General features: G+C 49.0%; 1 protein-coding gene across 2 annotated transcripts; it reads left to right on the plus strand.

Annotated features, from left to right (window-relative positions):
* Positions 1–7186: 7186 nt before the first annotated feature.
* On the plus strand, positions 7187–21464 carry HNRNPL (heterogeneous nuclear ribonucleoprotein L). 2 transcript variants are annotated; one of them, XM_032486084.1, is made up of 13 exons: positions 7187–7243; positions 11642–11760; positions 12349–12586; positions 12699–12784; positions 13806–13902; positions 13989–14061; positions 17422–17493; positions 17605–17885; positions 18961–19082; positions 19398–19599; positions 20280–20337; positions 20442–20537; positions 21079–21464. In XM_032486084.1, exons 3-13 carry the CDS (start codon positions 12362–12364, stop codon positions 21135–21137), a joined length of 1371 nt encoding a protein of 456 aa, XP_032341975.1. In that variant the 5' UTR covers positions 7187–7243; positions 11642–11760; positions 12349–12361; the 3' UTR covers positions 21138–21464. The 2 variants fall into 2 exon arrangements, with proteins under 2 accessions (XP_032341975.1, XP_032341974.1); XM_032486083.1 differs by lacking the exon at positions 7187–7243 and adding an exon at positions 9497–9776.
* The last annotated feature ends 1114 nt before the right edge of the window (positions 21465–22578 follow it).

A 22578-nucleotide genomic window follows, 5' to 3' on the forward strand; every position in this document is an offset into this window, starting at 1 on the left:
GCAGGTAAAGAATATGTCATCAGCATCCCCCTTTTTACAGAGTAAGGCTCAGAGATAAGGGGTCTCGCCCTGGCCACACAGCTAGGAAATGGCAGAGCCAGGAATTGGACCAGGCCATCTGCCTCTGGAGCACATGTGTGCTCTGAACCTCGACACCAAATCGCCTGGACTAAGAGAGGATCTAAGTCAAACCTCAGCTCCCGAGAGTGGGAATTTCGTGTGTCTTCTTCACTGCTGAATCCCCAGTGCCTAGAACAGAGCCTGGCCCAGGGCAATACCCAATAAATATTTGTTGCATGAAGAAATAAAAGAATTAAAGTAAATATTACATTTTCAACCATTGTATCATCATCATCATCATTACTAGTTAGAGTAGTGGGACTTCTTGGTACAACTACTGTGGCAAATAGCTTGGCAGTTTCTTAAAAAGGTAATTAAGTACTGTATGATCCAGACATTCCACTCCTAGGTATATACTCTAGAAAAAATGAAAACGTATGTCCGCACAAAGACTTACACATCAACGTTCATAGCACCTTTACTGGTAATTGCCCAAAACTGGAAACAGCCCAGATGCCCATCAGCAGGTGACTCAATAAATAAATTATGGTGACTTGATAAATGAGCTATTCCATGCAATGGAATAGTACTAAGAAATAAAAAGAATGAATTCTTGTTAAATAGGTATGAATCTCAAAATAATTATATTGAATGAAAAAAGCCAGACAAGAGAGTACATACTACATCACTTAATTCTAGAAAATGGAAACCAACCAGTACTGATGGAAAGCAGACCAGTGGTTGTCTGGGGATGTGTGTGTGGAGGGGTGAGGGGTGGGGGGTTTCTCAAGAGTCATGAGGAAATTTGGAGATGATGGAGATGTTCATTACTTTATGGTCATTGTCTTGATTATGGTGGTGGTTTCACAGGTTTATTAAGTTAAAGCTCATCAACTATATACTATGTATAGTGTCTTTTTTTTTAATTGGAAGTACTGGGGATTGAACCCATGCCTCATGCATGCTAAGCAGGCACTCTACCGCTGAGCTATAGTCTCCCTCCTGTTTTTCTTTTATTTTAAATTTTTAAAAAATGGATATATGGGTTCTTAAATGTCAGATATACCTCAATAAAGCTGGGGGTGGGGGAAAGTCACAACTGTGTAATGCAACTGAGAATTTTTCCTCTACCATTAGCCCCTGAAGGCATCTGAGTTTTCAATCTGAGGCCCAACTGACCGTGAAACTATTTCCACTTAGACCCCTGAAGAGGCTGGGAAAAAAAAAGAAAGAAAGGAAGAAAAGAAAGCTGGCCTATTCCTGCTTTTGGGACTTGTCCCATTTCTCTCCCGAGCCCCAGAGGGGACCAATTTCTTGCATAAGGGAAGAGAAAAATGACAATATGCAAAGGGTGAAAAAAAGAAGCCTAGCAGGTGGGTAGATGGCTGGCTGCCCCAGTCACAGGTGGGAAGGCGGAATGGGCAGTGAAGATGCAGAAGGAGGGTGGATGTGGTGGGAGGGTGGCTGTGGGTCTCTCAGGAAGCAAGAAGAAAGTCACTGCTGAGAGTGAGGATGAGGAAGGAGCTGTTGGAGGTTTGAGGAGGAGAGCTGATTGATCATCTGGGAGAGTCAAGGGACCAGAGACATAGGCAAATTTGTTAGGCAGCATTGCGCCTCCATTCCAAGTCGGTGGGGATGAATTTAAGGTGAGACTAGTTAGCGTGGTTGGGTATTTTTCTCCATCCACACTCATCTGCACAGGTGCAGGCATGTGATCAATGGAGCCTTAGATTTAACAAGGATTGCGGTTTTGCTAGATGAACAGGGTGGAGATGGAGGAAGTGGGTTAAGAATATGCATAAGGAGTGATGATAGTGGTTGGTCAAGGAATTTAATCCGTGTGAAGGCATGAGGGGGCTGAGGGGACATGGAAACATGGTAGAGCTAAGGGATACTGGAGCAGACCTTCTGAAGGGAATGAACTAGAAAGACAGGTAACAGGTAGAGAGTGAGATGCATGAAACAGGTTCTAAAGAGGCTGTGGTTATTGAGACAAGGTCTAGGTGTGACCATGGTGAGGGAGGGGCTGGAGAAGGACAAGGTCACTGGAGGGGCGGACGTCTAGGAACCAAGAGGCCAAGATGGTCGAGGATCATCTCCCTATATATGGAAACCACTAAGAACAATCATATATAAATATATATATTATATATATATAATGGTAGTCTCACTTTTAATAAGACAAATACAAAATAAATGTTAAAATGTAAATTAAAACCAGTTTTACCAGGGGGAAGGTTTTGGTCTGTGGTAGAGTGCAGGCCTAGTATGCACAAGGTCCTGGATTCAATCCTCAGTACCTCCAATAAACAAATAAATAAACAAACCTAATTACCCCCCTCAAAAACAAACAAACAAACAAACAGTTTTATCCCTTAGACTGACAAGTGTAAAAAATTTTTGCAGTGTTTTTGAAATAGAGGGGAAACAGATATTTTTATATTTTAAATAGTGGGGAAACAGTAATGCTGGGAACTCAAATTGTTACAGTGTTTAAGGGAGGGTAATTTGATGAACTCGTACATCATGCAAAATGCACCAACTGGCAGTTCTTTTAGCAATCAACAACAAAAAGATAACTAAAACCCTATCTGTTTGAGAGAAATCAGAATAGAAAGTACAAAACATTCAGAGCTGTAGGATGCAGCTAAATCAGTGTGGAGAGGGAAATTCACAGCCTCAAATGCCCATATTGGAGAAGAAGAAAAACTGAGTTAATGAGCTTATCCAGTTAAAGAAGTTTTGAAAAAGAATGCAGAAGAAACCCAAAGAAAGAAGGAAATAATAACCAATAATAACCATAACAATAAAAAGCCATTAATTCAATAAAATGAACATAGCCCTTGAGAAAGCACTTCTAGGCATTTATGCCACAGATGTATTTCCATATGTGGAAAATACCGTGTGTACTAGGTTGGTCACTGCAGCATGATTTGTGGTAGCAGAAGCCTGGGAGCAACCTCAATGGCCATCCAAAAAACAGATTATGGGATATCCATCTAAGGAAAATTACTCAGACATTAACATGAATGACACCCTCTCATATACTTCTGGTAGGGAACGTACAGTAGAGATACTTTGGAAAACAATTTGGCTTTAACCAGTAATGTTGAAGGAAGATGTACCCAGCCGTCCTACTACTGAAAACTCCCCCACGTGCACAAGAAGACGACACCAGCAGAGTCAAAGCAGCATTTTTTTTTCCTTTTTTTCCCACAGTCACCTCCAGCACTTTCTTACAAAATAAAAGGCACCAGTAATAGGAATATAATTATGCTTACAGTGCGAATACAGAGAGGGAAAAAGGCTCGCTTTAAAGTATTTGAAAATCACTGTGTGAAACTCACTGTGTGTAGTTGTTGTTTCTGGACATCTAGGCCATGGCTGAGGCACTGACATTAATGAGTCAGAAAGGTCTCAACTTCCTAACTGTCTCACTGTGTTTTCTAATTTCACCTCTCTGTACTTTTAAAATCACACAGCTCTAATTCACTGCTGTTTATCAGGGAGGTAGGTTAGGGAGACCAGCCAGTAAGTCAGAAAGGACTTGGGTCTTTCAGGCTGTGTCCAGTGGGAGCTAGGACACTAGAGAAATGTGTCACATTCAGGAAACTTTTTTCTGTTCTTTTGCTGTTTCTTTTATAGTAGAAGAAATAGACAACCAGCACAAGAAGGAGTGATGGTTACTGTATTCCCTCCTAGCATTTGTTTAAAAATATCAAAGTGGGAGAAGTCTATAAGGGATCAATGCAGCAATAGAGTCTAAAAAAAGGCTCTTCCAGAAGTCCCACTCCTGAGTATATATCTGGAGGGAACTCTAATTCGAAAAGATACATAAATCCCAGTGTTCTTAGGAGCACTGTTTACAATAGCCAAGACATGGAAGAAACCTAAATGTCCATCAACAGATGACTGGATAAAGAAGATGTGGTATATTTATACAATGGAATACTACTCAGTGATAAAAAATAATAAAATAATGCCATTTGCAGCAACATGGATGGACCTGGATATTGCCATTCTAAGTGAAGTAAGCCAGAAAGAGAAAGAAAGATATCATATGATATTACTCATATGTGGAATCTAAAAAAAAAAAAAATAGAAAAGAAAAGAAAAGAAAGAACAGAACACTAATGAACTCATCTACAAAACAGAAACAGATTCACAGACTTGGTAAACAATCTTATGGTTACCAAGCAAAGTGGGGTAGGAAGGGATAAATTTGGGAGTTTGAGATTTGCAAATGATAACCTCTCTACATAAAAATAGATTTAAAAAATTTCTTCTGTATAGCACATGGACGTATATTCAATATCTTATAATAAGCTTTAATGAAAAAGAACATGAAAACGAATATATGTATATATATGCAAGACTGGGACATTATGCTGTACACCAGAAACTGACACATTGTAACTGACTATACTTCAATTTAAAAAAAATAATAAAATAAAAGAAGGCCCTTCCTGGGGAATCACAGTATCTCTAAATTATCATGGAGGAATGAAGTGGCTTCTGTGGAAGGAAAGCTGTGGGCTGACAGCACGGGCCCTTCTCAGCTTTGGTCGTGGCTAACCTCTGTCCCAAATCCCACTCAGCCTTTACCATGGAGTCTAGAGAAGAGACTAAGCCTTTTTTTTTTTTATAACAAAATATTCAGGAACCACTCAAATGCCCACCATTGGTAGAATCAATAAATCATGGTATGTCCGTACTGTGAAAAGAGCATACAGCAATGAGTTAACTAATGAATTCTTACTATCACAGATGAGTTTCAGAAATATCATACAAACAATATGATTCCATTTTTATTAGGGCCTCAGACTGGGAAAAGTAAACAAGATTGTTTTGAAATACATAAAACCATAACAAAAAGCAAGGACATTATAAAGACAAAATTCAGGAGAATGGTTAAGTTTGAGGGCAGAGACAGCATTGCAATTCAAGAGGGACCGTTCATGTTTTCTTTGTTAAGCTAAGTGGCAGGATCTCAGGGTATTTTATTACAATTTTAAAGCAATGCTTTGGTTTAGATATATTGTCCGATAAAATGTTTAGGAACAAAAACACAAAATGAGGCAGCTCTTTATATATGAATACAAAATGATCTTCAAAACAAGGGCAAAAAGCAGAAATATTTGTATGAAATGTGAAAAAAAGTGTATTTAAGTATTTGCTGGTATGGATCTAAGTTAGCTCTGGAAGGACACTCAGGAATTGGTAGCAGTAGTTGGCTCAGGGAGGGCAAAGGGGGTGAGGAGGCAGGGAGAGTGTTCATATATGTTGCTTTATGCTGTCTGATGTTTGCACCATGTCCATGTGTTATCTTATTAATATATTTCAGTTTAAAAAATTGGTAGTGTTTTTCAAATTTATGGTTACCCAAGAGAAGAGGGGAGACAAATTAGGGGTATGGGATTAGCAGATACAAATTATTATACATAAAATAGATACTGGAGCCAGATCAGGGTCCTCCCCTGCTCAGGAACCCTCTTGTGGCCTCGCCTTAGAATGAAAGTCAAAGTCCACCCCATGACCCATGAGGACCCTCACAGACTGCCCTCTCCCCCTTTTTTGATGGCATTACTTACCGTTTACCCCCTCCCTCACTCTACTCCAGCCACAAAGGCCTCCAGCAATTTCTGGGACACACCGAGCACATTTCACCTCAGGGCCTTTGCACTGGCTGTTCCCTCTGCTTGGAATGCTCTTCCCCCAGTATCCACATGTCCTCCACTCTCCCTGCTTCTGAGCTTTGCTAAAATGTCACCTTCTCAGTGAAGCTTCCCCTGAATACCCTTTAGAGCAGAGCAAACTGCCCTCGTGTACTCCTCATCCTCTTTCCCTGTTGATGACTTTTTACTTAGGTACTGTGCCTCTCTTTCACTGGACTGTAACTCCCCAGAGGGAGGGAGGGAACTTTTCCATATCTTGGTCACCATTTTATCCCAGGTGCCCCAAATAAACATCTGTTGAATGAATGAATGATCCCAGGGTAGGGCTTTAGAGGGGTTAAAACATTCCCACTTCTGGCCCCCAAAGAGCCCAGATTCTAGTGAGAAGACAGAAATTAAACAACTAGATATTTTCACATGGCAATAAGGCAAAGAGGCGATATATGGTAAGCTGTGATTATGACTGTGTATGGGGGTTAATTAGACTGGGCTGCTCAGGTGACATTTGTGCCAAAGTCTGTGTGATGAGGACCAAAGATCTGGGAGAAGAATATTCTAGGCAGACCAAACAGCCAGTGCAATGTCAGGAATGAGCTTTGAGTATTTGATGAGCAGAAGGAAAACCAGTGTTTTTGCCAGGTAGAGAACAAGTAGAAAGGCTTAGGGATGGATTTAGTTGGGCCCACAATGGTCAGATTATGCTTAAGGAGGGAAGGACTCGCTTTTTCAGAGGCTGCCCAGCTGTGGTGAATTTCAGCCGGTCTTTCCCGTCTCTGGGCCTCAACTGTACCCCATCTGTGAAACAGAGGTAGACCTGGGGTTCCCCTCTGCTTCCGGACATTCTCACTACCTCTCGAGACCAGCCAGCGAGGAATGTGCTATTACCAACCTCCTACTGGATGAGGAAACAGGCTCCAGGATGGCAACTCACTTTCCCAAGGCCACAGAACTAGTAGGTGAAGCCTCCATATTTGAACGCTGGCAGTCTGACCCCACGGCCCATGCTCACTTCCAAGGGATATTGCAGCTGCCATAATCATTACAGGTACAGCAGTGCATTGGTTATGAGTCTTTGGTGGCAGAGGAATCCTGCTATGCCACTTAAAAGCTGTGGGATCCTGGGTTGGTCGCTTGCGTCCCCTGAGCCCATTTCTCCATCTAAACAATGTGCAGCCCAACATTTACCTCAACCGACAGAACACTTGGCCGACCAGGAGTAATGAGGTATGATTCCCAAACAACTGCGCGACTTTCTGAGAAGGATGGGGGCGGGTGTGGAGGGGGTTTAGGGAAAAGGGACGCGGAGTCTACTCATTCCTTTTTCGCGTGGTCTCCTCCATTCAAACGCGGAGCAACTCTCGGTCTACCCCCAACACCCCCCTACATTTTTTTTCCGGGCTGGAAAGAGGTCGTGGTCCCTTTAAGGCCCGCCCCTCCCTCCCCCAAAACTTCCCAGTGTCTGCTCTCTTTTCGATCTCGGACGGCCGGCCAGGCTCGCCGCCGAACTGGTAGGGGCTGGGGGCGAGAGGCTGGGGAGGGGTGCGGGGTGGGGGGTGATCCTCAGGAGGCGCCGCCCCGCCGCCGCCGCCGCCGCCGCGGCCGGAGCGCAAGGAGTGGGGGGAGGGGCTGAGGCCGGGAGCACTGAGGTGCAGATAACGGGGCCGCCCGGTCGCCCGCCTTGGGCGTGCTTGGGCAGGTAAGCGGCCCGGAACGTGCAGCGCGGGAGACGGTTCCGCCGCGTCCTGTCGGCTCGCGCCGGCGCGAGGGGCGTCGGGGCCGGGCGCGGGGGCGGGGAGGGGAGGGGCCCCTCTCTTCCCCTCCCCCCACCGCATTTCTCTGACGTCCGGACCTTGCGACCCCGCCCTTCAGTGGGACCCGCCCCGCCTTGCGACTGTCGCACCGATCACGTGTTGGAGGCGCTGCGCCGACCTCCAGTCTCCGCTCTGCTGCCCTCTTTGGACCTTCTCTGGCTAATGGAGAGCTGATTTAGATCTCTATCAGCCCACCCTTAACTTTCTTATCTCCCCAAACCCGCGGACCTACCAGGCCAGTCCCATTCTCTTAGTGCCACTGACCCCACTTCAAACTTAGTTTCCACGAGGACTTCTATCTCAGGAATCCCTTTTCACCCGAGTGGAAAGGTTCCCAGAGCATCTCGGGGGCATCCCCCGCATTTCCCACGACTCTCTTCACTTTTTAAACGCAGCGTGCCCCCAGCAGGCTGCCCCGTAACGTTAGAGCCCTTAGGGCGGGATCCTACGTCAGCCCCTGGCCCCGCTCCCAGGTTCTGGCTATTGGGGGTCGTTGGACCCTAGAGACTGAGGATGTTCTGGGTGGAGTGGGCGTACCCGCCTTGACGGGAACAAGGGCCCGCCGGAAACTTAGAACACCATACTACTCTCCTTTACATACAGAGTGCTCGCACTGTGCCGGGAGCTTGTCAATCTCACTAAGGCCTAGACAGGGACTACCGCTCCCTTGCCCACCCAGGACTTACATGCTACGGGAAGAGACAGTTACCAAACTGTGACAACCCAGGGTAGTAAGGGCTGTCGCGTGAAAACCATTGGTTGAGTGATCAGGGGTTATCATGGGGGAACCCGGAGTGTCAGAGCTGGTAGGGACCAGGAATGCTTTTCAGTGAACTGAGCACGGACGAGAGAAATTTATTCCTTAGTTCCGGCCAGGAGGGGTAGTGAAAAAAGTATTCTGGGTGGAAGGGCCTGCCTGGGCAAAGGTTGAGAGGTGCGCGAAAGATCCTTCCCTTTCTGCAAACTCAAAGGAGTTATTGTGGCTGAATTTAGAGATGGAGTGGTGAAAGGACGCTCGTGAACTGGAAAGGGTCAGAAGATAGTCGGCAGCAGCGAATGGTTTTGTAGTGAGGGAAAGGGTCCGCCTGGGTTAAAAGAAAAATTCCTCTGGTATTGTGAAGATTAGAGATGGAGAGGAATAGGATATAATGGTGGGGACAGAGCTGCACTGGTAGTTACCCCTCTAACTTAGTCTACCCTTCGGGCGCTGCTCACTGCAGTTACTCAACAAATCTCAGGGTACTGTAGGCCTTCGCTCCTTCAGAGGATCGCCCCGCCTCCGGAGGCGCCTTAAAGCATATTCGCGCATGCGTTTTAGCCTCCGATCCTTTGCTAGGCTGCGCCAAAGAGCGCCAACGGACCTGGGAGGGGCTCCCCTTTTTCAGCCAATCAAGGACAACCAGTGGTCTTACCGTCTGGAGAGAGGACTCTTTCCACTCTCCATTGACTAATCGAGTGGAGATGCAGAGGATGGACATCTGCAGTAACCAGTGTAGAAAGCCAGAGGGGAGGGGCTTCCTTGTCTTCTTGCCTAGAAGCGCCGGAAGGTAGTCGCTATGACTGGAAGACTAAGGGCTTTCGGTTTGATGGGTTAGCGAGAAAACCAATGAAAGTGGGAAGGAGGCAGGGTTTTCAGGACAGTGGGGAGAGCCGCTCCAATCAGGTACTCCTAAGGGGGCCAGGCAGTGCCAGAAATCCGACCTATCAAGTTGCAGTTTATTTTAAAGCGGCGGGATTGGCGAAATGACTGGCAGAAAGCGCTCGCCTATAAGAAGTGTCCCAGACAAACGAGGGCGGGCACTCCCGCAGAACGGCGTGGACTTTACCCAATAGGCGTGCAAGGCGTGCGGAGGCTTCCCCTCCCCCCGCGGCGGGACCAGTGGCTCCCCCTATCGGGTGGGGGCGGCGGGTGACGGGCGTGTCCCTCCCCCAATGAGAGGCGGGGGGAGGCGGGTTCTGCGCCGCCATGTCGCGGAGGCTGCTGCCCCGGGCGGAGAAGCGGCGTCGGCGGCTGGAGCAGAGGCAGCAGCCGGACGAGCAGCGGAGGCGGTCCGGAGCGATGGTGAAGATGGCGGCGGCGGGCGGCGGAGGCGGCGGTGGCCGCTACTACGGCGGCGGCAGCGAGGGCGGCCGGGCCCCTAAGCGGCTCAAGACTGACAACGCCGGCGACCAGCATGGAGGCGGTGGCGGCGGCGGTGGAGGAGCCGGGGCGGCGGGCGGCGGCGGCGGGGTGAGGCCAGGGCCCTAGGCGCTGGAGACGGCTGGGAAGGGAGGGGAAATTTTCCACCTTGAGGGTATTTATTTTGGGTATGGGGGCCTGTGCGCACGCGCCCAGGCCCTTGCGTCTTGGACGGGGTGGAGGAGGGGCAGGCGTTGGGCAAATGGCGGGGTTTGCGCGAGGACAGGCATTTGCGCGTGCGCGCTACTGAGAGCCGGGTGTTGGGGGGGGCGAAGGAAACTGCTCGCGCTGCGGGTGGCTCACTGCGCAGGCGCCGCGGGCTGCAAGTGGGGGCCGGGCACGCGGCCGGGCATTTTTCCCTTCTCGTTTTCTTCTCTGGCCCCATGCGCAGGCGCACTTCTCCTGCCCGGGCCTCGTGGGCGGTTGGCCTTGGGGGGGGCACCGCGTGAGCGGGAACGGGTGGGTGGTGGCCTTTTCCGCCCCTGAGTGGGGAATTTTGTTCGATCGCTGTTAAATCGTAGCGTCATGGTTTGTTTCAATACAGAAATTGTTTTACTTGAAGATACTTCGCCAGACTAGTCCCCCATTTTTGTGGGCATTGAAAACCGGAAGAAAGTCTTGTGAAAGGGTTTTTTATCTGTTTGGAGATTGAGCCAAGCTTGGGAGTCATCACAAGTTTGCTTACCATTTCCGGGGGTTAATTGGGTGCAGTCGGTTTGATGAACCAAAATGTTCCCAGGGGGTGGGTATCTTGGAAGGGATTCAGCCTCTTTAGTCTCCTACACCGAAGAGACTACCAGTTGATACTTCTGGCTTGGAGCCCATTCCCTCCTCCCTGAAGGTTCCCGAAGTCCTTTCCTGTTAAGCCATTTGCAGAGTTTTTCAGGGTTTAGCCGCGCTCTGTAACTGATTTATTGCCATTTTAATCCATGCCAGGCCTTGTTGCACGCATCTTAAAAGTATTTTAACTGAATTAATACTCCTGTATGAGATGGGGAATGATGTTATTCCCTACTTACAGAGGTGAGGTAGAATCGTTTAGGTCATATAGCTAGTGTCAGAAGGGGCTGGGATTACAACTCAGGGCTGTGGAACTCCAGATCACTGAGCTGGTAACCATCAGGCAGATGTGCCCCGTGTGGTTTGTGTGGTTCATTCCTGAAATAGAATCCAACTCTGCCCCCCACCATGGTCTTCTGCCTGGCGGTTCTCAGTCTGTAGGCTGGGCTCAGAGCCCATGAGAGGTTGAGAAAGTTTACTTTCTCTTGATTCCCAGAGGCTGCTGTCTGTGGGTGGAAAGATAGTTCCCCTGAGAAGAGAACTGTCTTGGTTTTTAGTGATACGGGTTGGAGTTTCTGTTTTTTTCTGAAAGATTTTCCTTGCTTAGTTTTTCTTTAAGTCTGACCTAAGTAGTGTTTTTCCAACACAGATTTTGGTGGGAAGGTAATTGAAGACTGGAGGCAGTCAAGACTGTCCTGGCTGCCACAGCTTCTGAGGCACCTGCTAGACCTGGGGTATGAGTGGTGGGAGCAGCAGTGCTTGGTTGGGCGGTGATGGTAGCTTCCTCCACTAGGGGAAGGGCAAAGAAGCTGGGGTGTTTGCAAAGGGAATGTCCTGGTTCGGACTGCAGCAGAGAATTGTTTGAGCCCTCACTGCCAGTGGTATCCCCTCCAAGCCACTCTTTTCCCACATTTTCTTGACCAGTGGGAAGAGAAATGTAAGATGGGACTTGCCTGGTCCTCTGCTCCGCTAGCCCAGAGTCTTTTGGGGGTGAATGATTGAATTGCTGCCCTGTATGTCCTTCCTGGGTGACACTCAGGTATTTTATCTGACTGGGTTCTCAACAGCACAGAGGCCAGTGGGCCACTATCTTCTACAGCAGACGATGAGATCTTGCTTTTGCTTCCTTTCCTTAGGAGAACTACGATGACCCGCACAAAACCCCTGCCTCCCCAGTTGTCCACATCAGGGGCCTGATTGACGGCGTGGTGGAAGCTGACCTTGTGGAGGCCTTGCAGGAATTTGGACCCATCAGGTATTCAGCTTAGAGGTCAGGGGTTGGGTGTTCAACTCCTTGGTGTCCTGTGTGTCACTGGATTTCTTGTTGGAAGTGATTTGGCCATTTCGGTCTGGGATCCTTTAGCTAGGTCCTGGGGCTCCTCTACTCCTAGGGTTAGCCATCGTACTTTGGGTCAGTTACAGGAAGTTCTGTGGTTTTTTTTCCTCCTTCCTTTCTTTCTCTGCCTTGTAGTTTTGAGTATTTGACATACACTGGGTAATGAGAATACAGTAGTGAACAGAACTGCCCTAACTCCTCTCAGACAGTTGGCCTGCTCAGAGTGGTCAGCACTGTGATAGGGGAACCCAGGAGTCTGGGGGAGGCTTATGACTCAGGTGAGGGCTTGGAGGGGAAGGCTTCCCAAAGAAGGTGAGGCCAAAGCTGCACACACCTCTTTTGCCTGTTGTGCTACTTACGGCAAGGGGTGTTCAGGTCAGGAAACCATGTTAGGGCACAGAGAAGTCCAGAGGCCAGAGAGGGGTCAGCTCACAGAAGACTGAGGCTGCCCTCTGACTCTTGTTTTCATCACCCTGAGAAGACTGCAATCCGTGTTCTCTCTGCCAGCTATGTGGTGGTAATGCCTAAAAAGAGACAAGCATTGGTGGAGTTTGAAGATGTGTTGGGGGCTTGCAACGCTGTGAACTACGCAGCTGACAACCAGATCTACATTGCTGGCCACCCAGCTTTTGTCAATTACTCTACCAGCCAGAAGATCTCCCGCCCCGGGGACTCTGATGACTCCCGGAGCGTCAACAGTGTACTTCTCTTTACCATCCTGAACCCCATCTATTCCATTACAACGGTGCGTGCCAACGGGTATTTGGGTTCTTCTATGAAATCCCCTCCTTCCTTTTTTCCCTGAGCCAGTCTGGCCTGCAAGTGCTCCTTCATCTTGTCCATCTTTGCTTTCACAGGATGTTCTTTACACTATCTGTAATCCTTGTGGCCCTGTTCAGAGAATTGTCATTTTCCGGAAGAATGGAGTCCAGGCCATGGTGGAATATCCTTTGCTGGGAAATGAGTTTTATTTGGGGTGGGGTGTCACAGGGTTCAGCTGGGTCCATACTTTGAACCAGCATGTGTCTGTTGAATGCCTGCCACTTGCCAGGTGTCTTCATAGAGCCCAAGGCATGATGGGAAGGATGGTTAATAAACAACTAATCAAACGTAAACTGTTGACCCTTGAACAAGATGGATTTGAATTTCATGGTCCATTTAACACCTGGATTTCACTTTCTAAATATGTAGTACAGTGCTATACCATCTGTGGTTGTTTGAATACTTGGATTTTTCAACTGCACAGAGGGTTGGCACCCCTAATAAACATGCGCACAGGTAACACCTTGTGTTCAAGGGTCAACTGTGGTGTGAAAGTGCAGAGTTAAAGTGAAGGGAAAGAACGGCACTTGGAGATACGGGGTATGGAGTTTACAGGGGATCTGGGACCATTTCTGAGGAGATGATACTCTGTTTCCATGAGAAACTAGGGACATATTCAGGCTGAGGAACCCGCCTCTGCAAAGGTAAGGTCCTTAGATGAGCAGCATCTTAGTGTTGGAGAAAGCAGACATCCTGACAACTGAAGAGTAGTTGACTAGGGGAGAGGTTTAAGACGTTGGGAGGGATTGGTAGAGCGTCCTGGATGTGGGGTGAAGCTTGGGTCAGAGTGCAGTGGGAAGCCACTGGTGGATTATTGGGGCAGGAGTATAATCTCGTTGACATCTCAGTTCAGGCTTACACAGCATGAGAGGGAGAGGATCAGGCTAAAGGAGAAGGTGCCTGCCACCCCTGTGCTGGTGGCAGTGGGAGTACAGGTCACGGGGGATCTCTGGCCAGTGCCTGCTCACCCAGGGCAGCACTCCAGCTGTCTACATAGGAGTGGCTGTGGTCAGTGAAATAATCCTGGAGCCCACCTGGAACAGTTTTTGGGTGCTACCTTTCCACCCTCATCCCTCTCCGGGACAACTTAGAAGCTCTTTGCAGAGAGCTTTTGGGATAAGACTTTCCTTAACTTTACTCACATTTGATTCTGTGCAGAGTGCTCAGCGGGCCAAGGCCTCACTCAATGGGGCTGACATCTACTCGGGCTGTTGCACTCTGAAGATCGAATATGCGAAGGTGGGTCTGGGAAATGGCTGCCTCTTGTCAGCTTCCCAGGGGAGCCTAGGGCCTGGCTGATCTCAAGCTTTGTCTTGTCCCTGCAGCCTACACGCTTGAACGTGTTCAAGAACGATCAGGATACTTGGGACTATACAAACCCCAACCTCAGTGGACAAGGTAATCCTGACGGCCACTTTGTTCTAAACACACCCACCCGCCTTGCCTTCACTTGACTAGTGCAGTTCATAGACCTGGGATCAGGGTTATGTAATGCCATTGGGCTCCCTGTGGACATGGGAGGGCCTTGGGGTCAGCTCTCGGAAAAGACACTCCAGTGGGAGAGGGTGAATGAGGGGCCTCAGTAGGTCCCAGCTGCTGCTTGTGGCCCCCTTTGCGGCCAAGGGTGCACCATCAAGGCAGAGGTCTGGGTGGGGTGGGGAGCCGGGCCTCACTGAGCACAGGGCGTGGCGATGGCTTCTAAACCAGTAGCAGCTCCCAGAAGGGTTTTGCTGCTTCCATTCTAGGAGCCTGCTTAGGGTCACTGACTCTCCGTTCTCACTGGGCCAGGTGTGGTCCGTTTGCTCTCCACTATTGAGAGGGGCTGCTTGTTTGCGGGGACAGGTTGGGGAGGTGATGAGGGCTCCCGGGCCCTTGCAGCAGAGCCTTTGAGCAAGTTGACCTTGTGGAGGTGAGACACCCTGGATTGCGACAGGGCGGACAAGCCTCACCTCACTTGTAGAGGGGATGCATCATCTCTGCAGGGGGCCCAAATGGACAGCCCTCTTCCTAGAACCTGTCAAGAATGGTTTGCCTTGGATAGGAGGGAGAGGTGGAGGATTGCCTTTGAAAAACAGCGGCACCCCCTCAGCAAGACCGTCCATCTCTGTTTCTGTCTTGGTCTGATACGTCGGACTAGGCCATGGGCTGAGGGAGGAGGCTGGTTGATGACATCTCACAGGCCCTGGGAAGCCAGAGGCCTCCCGTTCCTAGGCAGGCCTGTCTTGCTCACCCTTGCAGCTGGGAAGCAGTGGGCAGGGTGGGCTAGACTCTTACCCAGGACCCTCAAAATGGGCGCTGTGGGGCTGGCTGCCCCCTCCAGAGGTCAGAGGCAAATTGGTGACCAGTGAATGTACCAGAGCGGGCAATGGCATTACATGACTGCTAACAGAAACATGGCAACCAACCATTTCTTCTCCAAGGAACATAAATAGAAGATGTGCAGACCGGCAGGGGCTAGTGCAGGGGCTGGCTATGCATTGGTTTTGATGCCTCTCAGCTTTGGCTGCCCCCGGGCTGGGGGTCAAAAAACGAGAGCTGATGAGGTGACCTGGAGTGAGGGCGGTGCTTCGCCACCCCCTTGGGAACCAGACTTCAGCGGCTCTGCCTCTGCACATTGGTCACCAACACACAGGGTAGAAACCACTAGCTCTTCCTGGAGAGAACAGAACATGCAGCCTCCACCACGTCCCCAGAAACAGCCGCAGACTTGAGCTCACTACATCAAGAACACCACACCGCGCTCCAAGGAACAACTACAAGCACAGAGACAGAGGCAGACAGAGACAAAGAGAGAAAGAGACGCAACATGGCAGCAGACACTGCTTTCTTATTAAACATTAAAAAAAAAGTCAAAATCCAAGCAAACTTGAACCCGAAAATGTACACAGAAGTAGGAAACACAGAGAACAGAGCTCTCCCAGCCAGCCAGCGGCGCTCTTTTCGGAGAACGTTTCATAGACTGAAGTAGATTCCATGGGCCTCCAAGACAATAGGATCCTCTCCATTCCTCGCCATGTGGGTTTGGTTTTTTTGTTCTTTGTTTTTAAGTCCTTTGCTTTGGGGAGGGCCTTTTTTTTTTTTTTTTTTCTGTTTTGATATTTTTATTTTTTCTGCAGTCACCGGCTGCCAACATAATCTGCACCAACTGGAGATCAGAAACCAAAAAAAAAAAACCAAAACAAAACCACAGCAACAACAACAACAAAATCAAAAAACCAAAACAGACCTAAAACCAGACAGCCAAACAGCTCAGAGGTACACAGTTACCGGCTGGCGGGTAACTGGGCGCGCTCCCAAGGCCAAAAGCGCGGGCATAGTGGGGCCACTGGCACACCTCATAACCAGGAGACACGCACACGGAGCGCTACACAGCCAGAAGCACCGCACTGCAGCACACAATGTGAGGAGGTGACAACACGGAGGGACACTACCCACTGCATACACGTTTATTTTCCACTTTTCTGATATCTTCTGAGGACAGAACATCTGTGAGCCATTTTGATTTAATCAAAGCATTGACTTTTAAAGCAATTAAAAAAAAAGTTGTAGCGGATGTGTACCGTGACTTGTATTTATGACTGTAAAACCATGTGATGCAGGGTCGCAGTGTATGTTTGATGGGACGCCATCTTTCAGAACTGTGCTAACTCACTGTTGAAGCGTCCAATGGTAAGAGAAAATACAGATTTGTTTTTTGTGACAAATGGACATTGTACTCTGTACTTCTGCTGTAAGTAGCCCTTTTCCATCTTTGTAATGACTGTTGAAAAACAAAACCCAGGCCGGGTGGCAGGAAAGGGCATTGTTCCTGAGCCCTGAGTTTTGGAGTCAGCCAGGCCTGGGTTCAAATCTCGGCTCAGCCGCTAACTTGCTCTGTGACCTTGGGCCAAAGTGTCTTTTAACGGCTCAGTTAAAAGTTAACTGTTCAGTTTTCTTATCTGTAAAACGGGGTGAAATAGTACCTACCTCATAGGGTTGTTGTGAGGAATTTTAAGAACCGGTGATGTCTGTCTGTAAAGTGCTTAGCACAGTGTCTGCCACTCAAGTGCTAAGTTAATGGTAGCGATTTCTGCACTGCAGCTGGGGTCGGGGCGGGGGTGGATCTGCGCCATTGTCCGGGTCTGAGAATGTTGATGCCTTGTACATGACTGCTCATTTGAACGGATTCTGATGTTGCCCTGTTTGTCCTCTCCTACAGTCCCTCTCCTCGGGTTGGACGTCTGGGTGGGAGGGTGATTGGGACCGGGACTGAGAAAGAAGAGACCTAGAGAGTAGGGCCTAGACTTCCTAGAACCTTGGGGCTTCGTGGACCCAGTTTTATCTTTCTGCCCTTCCCGAGGTCACTTTCTGCCTGTTAAATCCTCTCCTTTCATTGGGAGTTATTTTAGAAAGCTGTCCCTGGTCCCCATATCAGCTTCCATAGTAGCTGCAAGTTGCCCGAAGCGCCCAAAAGCTGGGCTTCCCGCCAGAGCCCAGGCAAGGTGAGAGGCCCAGAATCAGGCCTCATCCTTCAGAGAACAGAAAACAGCCTGCTTGGAATGGGTGGGGGGAGACCAGGAAATTCCAGCCTTGAAGCTTGGGCTTCATGCCCACCCTGGGTCTGGCCACAGGAAGGAGGCCCCAGCAGCTCTTGTGAGGAAGGAAGGGCCAGTTCCCGGGCTTGCAGGAGTTGAGGGACATTGAGATTAGCTTCTAGTCAGGAGGGAGAGAGATGCCCCTTTTTCCAGGCTAGGCTCTAACTATATTCTCTGTCTACAGGTGACCCTGGCAGCAACCCTAACAAACGCCAGAGGCAGCCCCCTCTCCTGGGAGATCACCCCGCAGAATATGGTGAGGGCAGGGGGTTCCCCTCCGTGGACTCCCGTGGCTCATGTGCCCCTGCCCGCCGTCCGACGCGCAAATTCTCACCCGTCCTCCCTCTCTTTCCTTCCCACCCCCCAGGAGGGCCCCACGGTGGGTACCACAGCCATTACCATGATGAGGGCTACGGGCCCCCCCCACCTCACTACGAAGGGAGAAGGATGGGCCCACCAGTGGGGGGTCACCGCCGGGGCCCAAGTCGCTACGGCCCCCAGTATGGGCACCCCCCACCCCCTCCCCCACCACCCGAGTATGGCCCCCACGCCGACAGCCCTGTGCTCATGGTCTATGGCTTGGATCAATCTAAGATGAACTGTGACCGGGTCTTCAATGTCTTCTGCTTGTATGGCAATGTGGAGAAGGTGAGCTGCCGCTAGGTCCACTGCTTTCCTTGTAGACCTGGCAGGCCCGGGGGACGCCTTGACCTTCTGGCCCCCAGTGAGCCAGGATGGGAAAGGAGCCTCTTTAGGAGCAGGCTGGTCCAGAGAGGGTAACTTGCTTAATTAGATGACTGGCTGCAGACAGATTTTGTTTGGTCTTCACTGTATATGTGGTTGTTTGATTTGTTTTTTAAATTTTCCATGTTTAAGAGCCAAGACTATCACATAGGTACTGATACTGAACATAAGCATTATGACTTATAAGTTTTACCCATCTTAGTAAAATATGTGTAAGGGTTTTTTTCTGGAACACTTGCAGTGATTTGGCAACACTGGGCCTTCCTGCCTTGCTTGGGGATGGGGCTGCCTGGTGATTGTCCACCTCAGACTGGGTGATTCTTGCTTCTGTCATACCCATCTGGATCCTGGAAGCCTTTGAGTTTGCAGCCCCTGGCTTGGCTCAATAATAGTAGCAGCTTGTACATGTCAGGGGTTCTTCCTCTGCCAGACACTGTTAAAAGCACTTTACATGTTGTAAATTGTTTAATTATTAGAAGAATCCTTGAGATAAGCAGGGGAAATGAAAGCGTGGTGGGGAGCAGATAACTCTGCCAGGCTCGCATGCCTTTATGTGGAAGCAGGACTCAGAGTTATATTGCCTGGCTTCAGAGCTGACACTCCTTTTTAATATTTTTATAACAACCCATATGATCGTGACTCAGAAATCTTTATATATGTCTGTAACAGACATTGATAGAAATAGCTGCTTTTATCCCCCACTATACCTGCTTTTCTGTTGTGCTTCATTAAATGACCCTCTCATAGGTCATGTCTTAGTTAGGAAAGCACTACCTCATCTCTGCTGCCCGACATGGGCTGAGCACTTGCTGTGAGCCATGCAAGCTTCTCTTTTCTTCTGATTCCCTATTCAGAAGTGAGGACATGGAAGCCTAGATCCAGAGCAGGAGTTCACTTGCTTTTAACTCACTTAGAAGGGGCAGGAGGAGAGGTCTCTGGCAGCTGGGCAGTGGTACTGACCACGGCTGCTCTCCTCAAGGTGAAATTCATGAAAAGCAAGCCAGGGGCCGCCATGGTGGAGATGGCTGACGGCTATGCTGTGGACCGGGCCATCACCCACCTCAACAACAACTTCATGTTTGGGCAGAGGCTGAATGTCTGGTAGGTGCCCGGTCTTTGTGGGCTCGGGCGGGTTGGAGAGGGACTGAGGAGAGAAGGTGAGGGGAAGGGGGCCCACTTAGGACAGGTTTCAGCAGAGGAGCACGGTGCTGCCAGGAGCTTGTCCAGGCTGGTGTTGGGTGTGGTGGGTGTGCTCCCTGGTGCTTTTCTGAAGCAGTGGGAGAAAGTGTCGGTCTGTCCTCAGCTTTGGAGCAGATGCTCCCCTCCCCGAGGCCTACAGTGCTATCAAGAGAGGCGGCCACCATGGTGTGGGGGACAGCTGGGGGTCTGATGGAGGGCTCCCCTTCCCTCCTACAGTGTCTCCAAGCAACCAGCCATCATGCCCGGTCAGTCATACGGGCTAGAAGACGGGTCCTCCAGTTACAAAGACTTCAGTGAATCGAGGAACAACCGGTTCTCCACTCCAGAGCAGGCAGCCAAGAACCGCATCCAGCACCCTAGCAACGTGCTGCACTTCTTCAATGCCCCTCTGGAGGTGACTGAAGAGAATTTCTTCGAGGTAAGTGCCACGGAGTCCCTCCCTCCGCGCAGCCATCTGAGGAAGCCATTCAGTTTAGTTTGTAAGAAATAGCTATTGAGCGTCTGCTCTGCTGGCCCTGAGCTGGGTGCTAGGGACACAGCAGGGATCGAGTCAGGCTCAGAATGGCCCCGTGCTTCTAGCAGCAGTGGCATTTGCCATGCAGCCTGCATTTTTGACAAGCTAGGATGGCTGCTCATTTGTTGTGGAAGATTTCCTCCTCTCTGTCTTGGTGATAGGATGGTAATTGGAGTCCAGTCTCAAAGCATCAGTGCTGTCAAGCCCTCTGGTGCCTAGATAACATTAGAAGGGAGGGTCCTGTTAAGGTGCTGTTGGAGGGAACCAGGGCAGCCTGGGGGAGGGGAGGAAGTCTGACTGCAGAGTTGGACTTTGGGCCTTAGTCTGACCTGAGATGTTGCTCCTGGGTTCAGTAAACATTTACCCAGGGCCAACACAACACCCAAATAATAGCTGAAGAAATGTAAAAAGCAGTTTCCTGGGTTTTGACAATATAATAGTTACAAGTGATGCTTCTCAACCTTCTGGGGGGTCACAGGGACACCTTAGAGTGTGTGATAAAAGTTTAGAAGCTGTCCAGAAAAACCCACTCAGTTGTAGTCTGCATTCCGCCACGCGGCACTCACTCATTGTCTGTGTTGCAGATCTGCGATGAGCTGGGAGTGAAGCGGCCATCTTCTGTGAAAGTGTTCACAGGCAAAAGTGAGCAGTCAGCTTCCCTGCCCTCCTCCCCTATTCCTGAATTATAGATGGGCGGCTCCCTGGTTCCTGCCCAGATCAATCTAAAACCTTTGTTTTCCCATCAGGTGAGCGCAGCTCTTCTGGGCTGCTGGAATGGGAGTCCAAGAGCGATGCCCTGGAGACTCTGGGCTTCCTGAACCATTACCAGATGAAAAACCCAAGTGAGTATCTGTGTGTCCTGCGGTCACCCCCGTTGTGGCCTGATAGGTTGGCTTGCTTTAAGCTAGAGCCATCCTTCCTGCCATCAAGATAGGGCCCCAGAGGTTTCCTCATTGTAGCTGACACAGGCAGGTGGGACCTGGTTGCCAGGAGAGCCATGGGAGGGCCAGGCTGGCTGCTTGTGCCACCCACTCTGCCAGCTTGGGAGTTGCTCAGGCTTGTCCTCCCGGGAGCTGACATTCTCTGTGCGTCAGAGGCCGGCTCACATAGTACCCAGGAAGGGGGCTGTACTAGCCAGCAGGTAACATTTGCCCACCCGGTTCCTGGGCAGGCCTAAATGGGATCCTCCGGGGGGACCGGAGAAAGAGAAGGAGAAAAGCCTTGTGTATTTGGCTTGGTTTTGAATCTCAAAACAAAACTGGCAGTGACCAGTTAGCCCCTTGCAATTGAACTGCGGAAAAACGGAGCTGGGCAAAACCAGAGGAACTGGGTGGGGGGAACCTCCAGTGAGGGGCCCAATCACACCTCTCTCCTCTTTTGCAGATGGGCCATACCCTTACACCCTGAAGTTGTGTTTCTCCACCGCTCAGCACGCCTCCTAATTAGGTGCCTACGAAGAGTCCCATCTGAGCAGGAAAACATTTTCTTTCCTTTATGCTGTTTTTTCCCCCCTTTTTTTTTTTTTTTTTTGCAAATGTCCTGTATTCCTTTTTTTTAATGCTAGGTTAGTAGAAGCTTAACCATAATGGAAATCCTGGAAGTCTGAAGGGGGAGGGGAAGGGGAACTGGCATCTCCCAAGATTAACCTTCACTTTTTAAAAATTACTGTACATGTGATTTTTTTTTTCCTGTTCATATATTTGTGCTGCCCATGTACTCTTGGCACATTTCAATAAAATTGTTTGCAAAATAAACAGCACTTTCTGGGATTCCAGGGTGTGTCTGCTTCCCTCCCACTCAGTCTTCTGAAGAGAGGCAGGCAGGCCAGGACACCATGGCAGACCTAGCCCTGAGAGGAGCATGTTGGGCCAGGGGCTGCCTACTAGGAATGATGCTAGGAATTAGAGTCCTAAGGAAAATCTGTGGAGAGTCACTTTTTGAAAGTAAATAATGTTTAAGTAAACAGTGTTGAAAAATAAAAAAATTCAAGAGATCAAAAAAAAATAGTGCCTTAATCTTCCAAAGTAAATAACCTGCCTTTCTAAGGTTGGAAAATCTCAGATAAAAATGAGTCTTCTCCCCAGTACCTTCAAAACAAATTCTGGTGACTCCCCCCACCCCTATAAGGGAAGTTCTATCTGGATTGTGTGTTTTAACAAAATGCTTTGTACTGTATGATGCTCTATCATATCATACAGGGCAACCTCTTTATCTTTACTTCGAGTATCTCCTGTGGATGTGTCATAATTTACTTGGTTCTGAAGGTAATTTCTAATTATTTGCCTGCTGCAAACAGTACTAGTGTGCATATCTTGATAGAAATGTGTTAGCCAGCTTCCCTGATTACTGATGTGGGGGTAAATTACTAGCAGTGGAATTGCTGGATTAAAGGATATAGTTAATTACAGCATGATAGCTATTCCCCAGCCTTGGTAGATGGGAACTTATGTGGTTGGGGCTGGGCGTGGGCAGGACAACATCCTGGTAGGGAACCTGCCTTGAGGATATTGACTCACTGGAGGGAAGAGAGCCTGTAGAGAGAAGTTAAAAAGTCTGGTGACTTGTGTATGTGTGCTTTGAAAAAAAAAAAAAAAAAAAACCTTGGGAATTCCCTATGAAGTTTCCAAACATTAACTAGTCTATTAAAGGCATTTATCAGATGAAACTGCTTAAGGGGACACTGCAAACAACCTCTGGACAAGAAGAAACTAGTCACCTTACAGCCATAAACTTAAATCTACTAGGATTTGTTTTAAAGTTAAGGGGTGAAAAGTTAATTACTCTCCTTGGTCTCCCAGCATCCAGTTTTCATCCTTTGAGCTACGAGTCTCCTTCCAGGAACTATGCATATCCAGTACTCTGTACATAGAGCAATCTACAGCC

This window comes from Camelus ferus, chromosome 9, assembly GCF_009834535.1.
Source record: "Camelus ferus isolate YT-003-E chromosome 9, BCGSAC_Cfer_1.0, whole genome shotgun sequence".
Taxonomy (NCBI): domain Eukaryota; kingdom Metazoa; phylum Chordata; class Mammalia; order Artiodactyla; family Camelidae; genus Camelus; species Camelus ferus.

What these genes read in the sequence shown, in the direction of transcription:
- HNRNPL (XM_032486083.1), top strand. Translation starts at nt 9,513, where the DNA reads ATGTCGCGGAGGCTGCTGCCCCGGGCGGAGAAGCGGCGTCGGCGGCTG. An exon ending in CAGGAATTTGGACCCATCAG is followed by an intron (nt 11,761 to 12,348) that starts GTATTCAGCTTA and finishes TCTCTCTGCCAG; the next exon opens with CTATGTGGTGGTAATGCCTA. An exon ending in CCCCAACCTCAGTGGACAAG is followed by an intron (nt 14,062 to 17,421) that starts GTAATCCTGACG and finishes CTCTGTCTACAG; the next exon opens with GTGACCCTGGCAGCAACCCT.